The 10,864-nt window shown below is 48.5% G+C and overlaps 1 protein-coding gene across 1 annotated transcript; it reads right to left on the bottom strand.

The window, feature by feature from the left end:
- Window positions 1–1,103: 1,103 nt before the first annotated feature.
- RNF223 (ring finger protein 223) lies at window positions 1,104–2,806 on the bottom strand. Its single transcript, XM_054517166.1, has 2 exons — window positions 2,767–2,806; window positions 1,104–2,024 (listed from the first exon to the last, which is right to left on the bottom strand). Exons 1-2 carry the CDS (start codon window positions 2,804–2,806, stop codon window positions 1,180–1,182), a joined length of 885 nt encoding a protein of 294 aa, XP_054373141.1. The 3' UTR covers window positions 1,104–1,179.
- Between the last annotated feature and the right edge of the window lie 8,058 nt (window positions 2,807–10,864).

The following is a 10,864-nucleotide window of genomic DNA, read 5'->3' as shown; positions in this document are numbered from 1 at the left end:
GGGGCCTTCTGCTTCTTTTCTTTTTTCCCCTAGGTAAAGGAGAATCCTGCTTTTCTTGGTGCTGTTTGCTGGGCAGAGGAGGGGGAAGCTCCTGCATCTCCTAAATCCAGTTTTTCCAGGAATTCCAACCCCAATCCCAGGGTTTTGCAGGATTTTTGTGTCTTTCCTTCCCCTCCTCTGTGGTTTCAGCTGGTGGGAGTCTCCACATTTCCTTCTTTGTCTCTTTTATCCCCCTCAGCACCAGGGAGCCTTCCCAGCCTCTGGAATTTGGGTTTCACCTTCCCAACCTCTGGAATTCAGGACTCACCCTCCCAGCCTCTGGAATTCAGGATTCACCCTCCCAGCCTCTGGAATTCTGCTGTTTCCCATCTGTCCATCCAGCCCTCCCATCCCAGCTCCTCACAGGAATAATCACAGAGCTGCTCCAGAAAAAAAAAAAAAATCCCTTTATTCCCTCAGGAGCTGGAGGAAGGGGGAGCCTGGGGAGCTCTGGGTGCATTCCCAGCCCTGGATTCCGTGGAGAGCAGCGGGATGGAGGCACAGGGACATTCCAGAGGCACGGGAAGGACATTCCAGAGGCACAAGGACATTCCAGAGGCGGGGAAGGACATTCCAGAGGCACGGGAGCGCGGTGAGCGGGATGTGGGATCTGCCGGCAATCCCAGGAATGCAGCAGGTCCTGCTTGGCACCGGATGGAGCCGAGATCCAGGAAAGGCTTTGTCCTGTCCCTTGTCCCCATGGAGCCGAGCAGATCCAGAGGGGTTTGGTCCCAAATCCTGAAAGGACAGCAGGTCCTGTCCCTTGTCCCCATGGAGCTGAGCAGATCCAGGGACTCTGGCACTACTGGAATGGGGATTTTGCCCCAGATTCTGAGGACAACAGGTCCTGTCCCTGTCCCCATCCCTGAGCAGATCCAGGGGCTCTGGCACTATGGAAGGGCATCCATGTGACAGCTTCTGTCAGGACAAAAGGTTCCATCCCTAAGCAGCCCCAGGGCCCTGTCCCTACTGGAACGGCGGCCGTGTCACTGAGGTGGTCAGGACAGAAGGTCCCGTCCTTGTCCCCGTCCCTGAGCAGCCTCAGGGCCCTGTCCCTACTGGAACGGTGGCCGTGTCACCGCAGCTGCCAGGACAGCAGGTCCTGTCCCTGTCCCCATCCCTGAGCAGCCCCAGTGGTTCCTATTGGAACGGCGGCCGTGTCACGGCCATGGGGCCCGCGGTGGCTTTGGGGGGCAGCAGCTCGGGCCGGCTGACGGCCGCAGTCCGCGTGAAGCAGCGCAGGTTGCCCGTCTTGAGCGCGCACTGCACGGGCCACAGGATGATGCAGAAGAGGATGATGAGGAGCGCCGAGAGCAGCACGATGCGCTTCCAGTCGTCGCAGAGCTCGCAGCGCGACAGCCGCCCCGCCAGCCCCGCCGGGGCCGCCTCGGCGCTCTCGGCCTTGCTCAGGGCCACGTCGATGGACACGCAGGACTCGGGGTTCTCGGCGTCGCCGTCGGAGGCGCGGCGGCAGCAGAGCTTGGTGCCGTCCATCCAGAGCTCGCGCTCGCGCTGCAGCTCGGGCGGCAGCGTGGCCAGCAGCTCCTTGCTGGTGCGCAGGCCGGGCGCGCCCTGGCTGGGCAGGCTGGTGGGCTGGCGGCAGAAGGGGCACGGCAGCAGCTCCTGGCCGGCGCCCAGCGCCGCGCTCAGCCGCGCCACGCACTCCAGGCAGAACACGTGCGAGCACTGCAGCAGCTTGGGCGTCTTGAAGGTGTTGTCGTAGGTGTTGAAGCAGATGGAGCACTCGACGGGCGAGGCCGGCTTGGGCGAGCCGGGGCTGGCGCAGCTCGGGGAGCCCGCGGGGGACCGGCCCTTCCTGCGGGCATCGCCCGGCGACGGCAGCACGAGGGGGCTCAGCGGCACCGGCACCGAGCCCGGCGGGGCGGGAACGGGGCTGGACGGCGACTCCGGGGTGCTGGAGTGCCACAGCTGAGGGAAGCAGGACATGATGGAGCCCCCCGAGGGGAACTGAGCCCGGGCAGACTCTGCAAGAGAACAACACAATGGGATTCATTGCATTGCATTTTTTAAATTTTGTCTCTTTATTTTATTTTATTTTATTTTATTTTATTCTATTCTATTCTATTCTATTCTATTTTAATTTATTTGATTTATTTTAATTTATTTAATTTATTTTAATTTATTTTAATTTTTTATTTTACATTATTTTATTATTTATTTTATTCTTCTAGTCTATTTATTTCTTTATTTATTTATTCTTTATTTATATTATATTTATTTAGTCTTTATATATTTATTTATATTTGTATATCTATTTATTTAGACATATATTTATTAATTCTTTATTTATATTATTTATTTAGAATCACCCGCTTTTTATTTCCTTTTATTTATTTTATTTTTAAAATTAATTTTATTTATTCAGAATCACCTCCATTTTATTTTATTTATCTATTTATTTACTCAGAATAATCCACTTTTTATTTTGTTTTATTTATTTCATTCTCTTTCTTTTATTTTATTTATCTATTCAGAATCACCCACTTTTAATTTAATTTAATGTACTTATTTTTTTTCTTTGATTCTCCTAATTTTATCTGGCCTCACTCTTAGGCAGCCCCAAAAATCCCATCAAGAAAAGCCAAGAAGCCTCAGAGATCCCCCCCAGACCCTTCCCAGCAGGAAATCCGCTGAAATTGCAGGGACAGGAGCGAAATTCCCACCCAATTCCTCCTTTTGGGGCAGAAAAACCAGAACTGGACCTACCCCGGGTGCTGGGAGCTGGGAGGAGAGCAGAGGATTCCATGGGGAATCTCTTAATTCTGGGCTTGTGGAGCTGAGCCCGGCCTAAGAGACAGACAATGTTTTCAGTGGGGAGATAATGGGGAAAAAAAGCTTTTTTGGGGGAGATTTGTGGTCCTGGCTCCGGGGAGCTGGAATTCCAGAAAAACCAACCCAGAGAAGGAAGGAAATTCAGGTTTTTCCCGTTAAAAGTGTGGAATTCTCAGCCCGGAGCTGCAGCTCTGGGCTGTGACTGTGAGGAGGAAAAGGCTCCTGTCCCTTCACCCCCCTCAGAATCCTCCAAAATTTGGGGTATTTTAGGCAACATCAGCATCCAGAGGCAAATTTCAGCTCCTGTTCCTTCATCCCTCTTGGAATCACCCAAAATTCAGATTATTTTGGGAACATCTGCGCCCGGACCCAAAATTTCAGCTCCTGTCCCTTCATCTTTCCTGGAACCTCCCAAAATTTGGGGTATTTTAGGGACCACCTGCACCCAGACCCAAATTTTGAGCTTCATCCCCCTCAAAATCCCCCAAAATTTGGATTATTTTAGGTAACATCCGCATCCAGACCAGAATTTTGAGCTTCATCCTTCTTGAAATCCTCCAAAATCCAGATTATTTTAGGGATCACCTGCACCCAGACCCAAGATTTCAGCTCCTGTCCCTTCATCTTTCCTAAACCCCCCCCAAATTTGGGGTATTTTAGGGATCACCCAGACCCGAATTTTGAGTTTCACCCTTTTTGAGATGCCCCTGAATTCAGATTATTTTCGGGAGCGCTGCAGCTCCTGTCCCCGAGAGCTGCAGGAAATCCCTGGTGACGGCTCCGGGCTGGATTTTTCTGGGCTGTGTCACCGAGGGTTGCAATGCTCAGCTGGTTCCTGTAATTACAGCCTGCCCCAGCAATTAAACCTGAATTTAAATTGGGAAACACCAAATATTCCTGACATTCCACAAGGAAAAAATGAAAAAAAAAATCTCCATTATTTATAGTGTATTATTTATAATTATTGCAATTTATAATTTAATATTTATAATATTTATATTATTTTCCCATTATTTCTATTATTATCTCAATATCTATTTATTAATCTAAATTGTTTATATATTTATATAGCATGTATATTTATTTACACATTTATATAAAAGATATTTCTATTTATGCTTATATATTTATGTATAGGTGCATATATTTAAATATATTCAAATACCTATTTATATATTTATAGATTTCTAATTATATATTTATATATTTATTTATTATATAATTCCCTTCAGAACTTCTCTTTTTTGTGCTTCTCTTCATTTAAAAATGGATTTTTAAAATTTTTTTTTAGGGTGCAGCTTCTCCTGAGGTTAAATTTTCTGCATTTCCAGCTAATTTTAATGGATTTTAATATATTTTAAAATTTTTTTCCTGCTTACAGATAAATCCCAAATCCAAGCCCAAACTGGCCCAAAGATGAGGAAAATCTGAAGGAGTTTTTTCCTTTTTATCTTTTTTTTTTTTTTGCTAAATATTCCCTTTTTCCCCATCCCCTAAATGCATTTTTTTTGCAGTTCCTGGGAGTTTTTCAGGGATTTTCAGGAATTCTGAGCAGCTGAGAAAGGGAGAAGCCTTGGCTTGCCCGAGCTCTTATTGCACAATTATGAATTATGAAATTATTAATGATGAATTATGAAATTTCAGCTGCTCTCAGGAGCTTTTTATTGGTCGGGCCTACGTCAGCTCCAGCCCAGCAAAATCCTGAATTAAACCTTAAATTTACCCCAAAATTTGCTTTCAAATAAAAATTCAAACTTTGCTATTTGCTAAATGCAATTGTGCCGTTACAGAAGTTTCTTGGTTTGATTAAACTGAGATTTTGCTCATTTTTATCCTTTTATTCTGCTTATTTTTTGTTTGATATTTTGATTTTTGGGGCTTGTGGACTAGTTGGAATGCAGGGATTTGGATCAAGCTGAGGATGGGACATTTTAAATTCCATAACTTCCCCCTCCTGCACCTTTTTAACAGAATTATTTGAATTTTAGGGGCTTTTTGTTTGATTTTCTGATCTTTTTTCAATTCAGAGCCTCTCCTTTTCCCAGGTATTTACTGGGAACTTCCAGGAGCTTTGGGAAATAACGAAACCATCCAGGAGAGGGATACAGAGGGAGGAATTCCATGATTTTTGTAAATTCCAGGGATCTTTTTGCACCATAAGAGCAGAGAGAGGGGTCACGGTTTGGATGGGGTTTAGGATTCAGGATTTGTCCCGTCCCAGTGATCCCAGTTCCTGCGATTCCTATCCCAGCAATCCCAGACCCAACAATCCCAGTTCCAGTGACCCCAGTCCCAGATTCCCATTCCAACAATCCCAGTGATCCCAGTTCCAGTGACCCCAGTCCTCATGATCCCAGTCCAGTTCCAATGATCCCAGTGATCCCAGTTCAAACAATCCCAGTTCCAGTGATCCTACTCCTACAATCCCAGTTCCAAAAATCCCTGTCCCAGTGATCCCAGTCCCACCAATCCCAGTTCCACTGATCCCAGTCCAACAATCCCAGTCCCAGTGATCCCAGTTCCAAAATCCCTGTCCCAGTGATCCCTGTCCCAGTGATTCCAGTTAAGGCCAGCAATCCCAATTCCAGTTCCCCAGTTCCAGCAATCCCAGTTCCAGCAATCCAAATTCCACTGATCCCAATCCCAGTTCCCCAGTCCCAGTTCCCCGGTCCCAGTGATCCCGGTCCCAGTGATCCCAGTCCCAGCAATCCCAGTTCCAGTGATCCCAGTTCCAACAGTCCCAGTCTCAGTGATCCCAGTTCCAAAAATCCCTGTCCCAGTGATTCCAGTTAAGCCCCAGCAATCCCTATTCCAGTTCCCCAGTTCCACAGATCCCAGTCCCAGCGATCCCAGTCCCAGTTCCCCAGTCCCAGTGATCCCAGTCGCAGCTCCCCAGTCCCCGTTCCCCGGTCCCAGTGATCCCAGTCCCAGCAATCCAAATTCCACTGATCCCAGTCGCAGCTGCCCAGTCCCAGAGAAGGCTCAGTGGGATTTCCCCCCCAGTACCTGTCCAGGTGCTGTCAGAGGAACCGAACCATCTCCTGCTCTGCCAGCGCCCCGGGATGCCCCGGGATCCTCAGGAATCCTCAGGAATGCCCCGGAATCCTCAGGAATCCTCAGGAATCCTCAGGAATGCCCCGGGATCCCGCGGGGCTGTGTCCCAGGGCCGGGCCGGGCTGTGCTGAGGCTCTCCCGAGCAGGAAACCCCAGCGCTGCCCGCCCGGTGAGTTTTATCCGTCCCTTCCTGCCCAGGTGACTTTTCCTGCTCCGCCCGCCCGGCCCCAGGCGCTGAATCACGGCCGGAGCCGCCCGGGGAGCGCTGGGGGCACCGGGACCCCGGTTCGGGGGCTCTGGAACATTCCCTCTCCTTCTCCATCCATTTCCCTCTGCGGTGCCTCTTTCCCAGCCCGGGAAATTCCATTTTTGAAGGGTTTTTAAAAATTTTCCCTGATTTATTCCCTCTTTTTCAGGCTGGGAAATCCCAGTTTGGGGGATCTGAAACATTTCCTCTCCTTCTCCATCCATTTCCCTCTGCGGTCCCTCTTTCCCAGCCCGGGAAATTCGATTTTTGAAGGGTTTTTTTAAATTTTCCCTGATTTATTCTCTCTTTTCCAGCCTAGGAAATTCGCGTTTTGAGGGGTTTTAAAGATTTTTCTCTCATTTTTCATCAATTTCCATCATTGAGCCCTCTTTTCCAGGCGGGGATATTCGATTTTTGAAGGGTTTTTTAAAATTTTCCCTAATTTATTCCCTCTTTTTCAGGAAATCCCAGTCTGGGGGGTTTGAAACATTTCCTCTCCTTTTCCATCCATTGCCCTCTGCGGTCCCTCTTTCCCAGCCTGGGAAATTCGATTTTTGAGGGTTTAAAAAAATTTTCTCTCATTTTTTTATCAATTTCCATCACTGAGCCCTCTTTTCCAGCCTGGAAAATTCAGATTTTTAAAAATTTTCCATCATGACCCCTCCTTTCCAGGTGGGGATATTTGATTTTTGAGGGGATTTTTTGGTTTGTTTTTGTTTTTAATTATTATTGTTATTTTCCATAATTTATCCCTCTTTTCCAGGCTGGAAATTCTGGTTTCCAGGGGTTTTCCAAACTTTCTGTCAATGTCCATCATTGATCCCTCTTTTCCAGGCTGGGAAATTCAATTTTTAAGGATTTTTTTTAATTTCCATAATTTATCCTTTTCTTCCAGAGTCCCTGGAAGTCAAAGGCTGGGAAATTCTGGTTTTGAGAGGTTTTCAAAATTTTCTGTTGTTTTCCATCAATTTCCATTGATGGAAAATTCAGTTTCATTGATCCCTCTTGAGATTGTCTGGCCGGAACAGAGCAGGGGAAAATAAAATAAAATATACAATGTAATATACAATACAATAAAGTTTAAAAAATATGTAACATAAAAATCTAAAGTAAAGTAAAATAAAAAATAATATAAAATAAATTTTAGAAATAAAAGAAAAAATAAAATAAAAAATAAAATACAATAAAATGAAATATAATATTAAAATAGAATAAAATTAATAAAATGTAACATTAAAATAAAATAAAATAAAATAAAATAAAATAAAATAAAATAAAATAAAATAAATAGAATCCATGCCAGGGCCAGCTCCAGGTTGATCTGGTGACTCACCAGCTCCTTCCTGCCAGGAGCCAGCACAGCCTCTGGAATTCCCATTGGAATTCGACATCCTGGGACCTGCAGAGCCAACCCCGGCCAGGAGGGGAAAGCCTGGGAACCGTTCCCTGCTGGAGCACCGGGAATTCCGGGAATGCTGCGGGGACAGAGCTGGGAATTGTTTATCTGGAGCCGGGAGCAGGACAAGGCTGGGAACCATTCCCTGCTTCCAGCCTGGAGCGGGAATTCCCGGCCTCAGATTCCTGGGAATGCTGCAGGGACAGAGCTGGAGCTCAGGGAATTGTTTCTCTGGGAATTCCCTGCAGATGGAATTCCTGGGAATTCCGGGAATGCTGCAGGGATGTTTCCAGCCTGGAGTGGGAATTCCTGGCCCCAGATTCCTGGGAATGCTGCGGGGACAGAGCTGGGAATTGTTTCCCTGGAGCCGGGAGCAGAACAGGCCGGGAGCCGTTCCCTCACAGATCTGTGTGCGCGGGGCTGGAATTCCAGCAAAGCCGGGAATTGTCTGTCCGGGGCCAGGAGGAGAAAGTTTGGGAACCATTCCCTGGTTCCACTCCTGGAGCGGGGAATTCCGGCCTCGGATTTCCGGGAGCGCTGCAGGGACAGAGCTGGGAATTGTTTATCTGGGGCTGGGAGCAGAACAAGGCCGGGAGCCGTTCCCGGATGGAGCTGAGTGCCCGGAATTCCCGGGAATGCTGCAAGGACGGACCTGAGCTCAGGGAATTGTTTCTCTGGAGGCAGGAGCAGAACAAGGCTGGGAACCGTTCCCTGTGTCCAGCCCGGAGCGGGAATTCCCAGGAATGACGCGGGGGTGAAGAGCTGAGCTCAGGGAATTGTTTCTCTGGGAATTCCCTGCAGACGGAATTCCCGGGAATGCCGCAGGGACAGAGGTGGGAATGGTGTCTCGGGAGAAGCTGCCAAGGGGGAGGAGGAGAGCTCAGAGTGTTTTCCCTGGATATTTCCTGTGTGGTCTCCCTGGATTCCAGGAGCTGGGGAGCGTGGATGCTGCTGGGAAATCAGAAATAAATCAGAAATAAATCAGAAATATTAAATATAGAATCGGTACAAAATACTTACGATGTTATTGTTTATTAATAGGATCTATCGATGACATTTCAACTCCTCCTAAACCCTGGCTCTCCCGCTCTTCCCAGCAGGCGCTGGGAGCTCTCTCATTGTCCCGTGCCTGTCCCGTGCCTGTCCCGGTGCCATCCCGCGGCTCTGAGTCACTTCCCTCTGCCCGGGCATGGCTCGGGAATGATTCCGGGCTCGGGAATGGCCCGGGCCTGGCTCGGGAATGACTCCGGGATCGGGAATGGCCCGGGCATGGCTCGGGAATGATTCCGGGATCGGGAATGGCCCGGGCCTGGCTCGGGAATGACTCCGGGCCCGGGAATGCGCCGGCAGAGCCCGCGATGCCTCCGGGGCCCTCCCGCCGCTCCTCTCCCGCTTTTCCTGCCCCAGCCAAACCCTCCGGCCCTCTGCTGGCAGAATTCCTGCTCTTCCAGCCTGGATCCACGGGATCCTCACAGCCAAGGATTCCCCATTCCTGCTCTTCCAGCCTGGATCCACGGGATCCTCACAGCCAAGGATTCCCCATTCCTGCTCTTCCAGCCTGGATCCACGGGACTCTCCTGGCAAAAGGAGTCCCAGGATGGTTTGCACTGCCCAGAGCACACCCAGGTAGGAAGGAGGAGCTGGGATTCCAAGGGATCAGGAATTCCGTGAATTCAGGAATTCTCCATTCTCTTTCCCATATTCCCATCCCCATCAATTCCCAATCCCATTCCCACATTCCCAATTTCCCATATTCCCATTCCCTTTCCCATTCCCATTCCCATATTCCTGTTTCTACAACTGGACACAAATGTTGGGACAATCCCAATCCCTGCTCAACCCAGCCCTTTCCAGCCCCAAGGGATGGATTTTTCCTGAAAAAAAAATAAAAATTAAAAGTTCCAGCACGTGAAGCAACACGGAAATCCATCCAGGAATTCCTGGTCGACCCCAAACCCCTGGAATTTCGAGCCTCTCCCACTTCCAGGGATTTTTTCCCCCTTTATTCAGGGAAATAAGTTGGAAAATCCTTCATGGATTTTTTTATTTTTATATTTATAATTTTTTTAGATTTCATTTTGGAGCTTCAGGAGGGATTCCCCATCTCCTTTTCTCCCTCCTTCCCTTTTATTTTAAAAAATAATATTTACAAAGCCATGGAAATGAAGCAAGATTACCTCGTTAGCTGTAATTGGGGTAATTATCATATTTTATGAATATTCATGGAATTTTTCACCTCCTACCTTTACAAATATTTGCATTTCGAGGCAGTCTTGATTTGAAATAAAGAAAAATCTGACAAAGCCAATCCATATTTTGTGTATAATTTGCAACTTCCAGTACTAAAAAAGTTTACGGAAGACATCCAAAACCTCCAGGAATGTTTTCCATGTTAATTTAAGAAGAAAAACAGATTTTCCTCAAAATAAAGGTGAGGAGCAGCTCCAAATTTGTCTAAATGAGGCCTTTGAGGTTTATTTACGCTTTCGTCAGAAAAAAAAAACCCTGAGGGAATTCAGGAGCCGGCTTGGAAATGCCAAATTTAAATGGATTTGTGCTCCAAGGAATGAGGAAAATTCTGGGATTGCGGAAGGAGCTGCTCCTCATCCGCATGCAAAATAACAAGGGGTTAAAAGGGGAAATAAACCACATGAAAGGAGAACTTTAGGGGAAATAAACCACATTAAAAGGAGATTTTTAGGGGAAATATCACATGAAAGGAGATTTGTAGGGGGAAATAAACCACAGAAGAAGGAGATTTTTAGAGGAAATAAACCCCACGGTTTCCTTTATGGAATTATGGAATGGTTTGGGTGGGATCTTAAATCCCATCCAGTCCCACCCCTTTCCCTGGGCAGGGACACCTCCCCCTGTCCCAGGTTGCTCCAGGCTGGGCTCGGGCACTGCCAGGGATGGGGCAGCCACATCCGGCACAGCTGATTTTCCCGATTTTCCCGAATTCCCGGATTTTGGGGCGCACAGGCCTCGACCCCGCCGCGTCAGCGTTGCCAGGCAACGCCTAAAATGGCGGCGCGCGCGCGGGGCACGCCGGGAGTTGTAGTGCGAACACACCCCCGCCCCCGCGCGCCGCCTGCAGAGCGGGACTCGCTTTCCCAGCAGGCATCGCGGCGCCGCGCGAAAAGGCTGAGCGAGCGCATTTACCTGCGGGGAGCGGAGTACAGGTGGGGCGCGCCGCGGGTGCTATTGGGATTTGTGGTTTTTAGCGGAGCGGCCGCTAAGCGAAGCGGCGAGGCGGGCGTGGCCGCGGGACTACAACTCCCAGGGCGGCGCGGGGTGCAGCGGGCTGGGCGCCGGTGGAGGGCGGGGGGTACGAA

The sequence above is a fragment of the Molothrus ater genome, chromosome 23, assembly GCF_012460135.2.
Source record: "Molothrus ater isolate BHLD 08-10-18 breed brown headed cowbird chromosome 23, BPBGC_Mater_1.1, whole genome shotgun sequence".
NCBI classification, from domain to species: domain Eukaryota; kingdom Metazoa; phylum Chordata; class Aves; order Passeriformes; family Icteridae; genus Molothrus; species Molothrus ater.
Note: the sequence above shows the minus strand (reverse complement) of the source record. Positions and strands in the feature narration are given on the sequence as shown.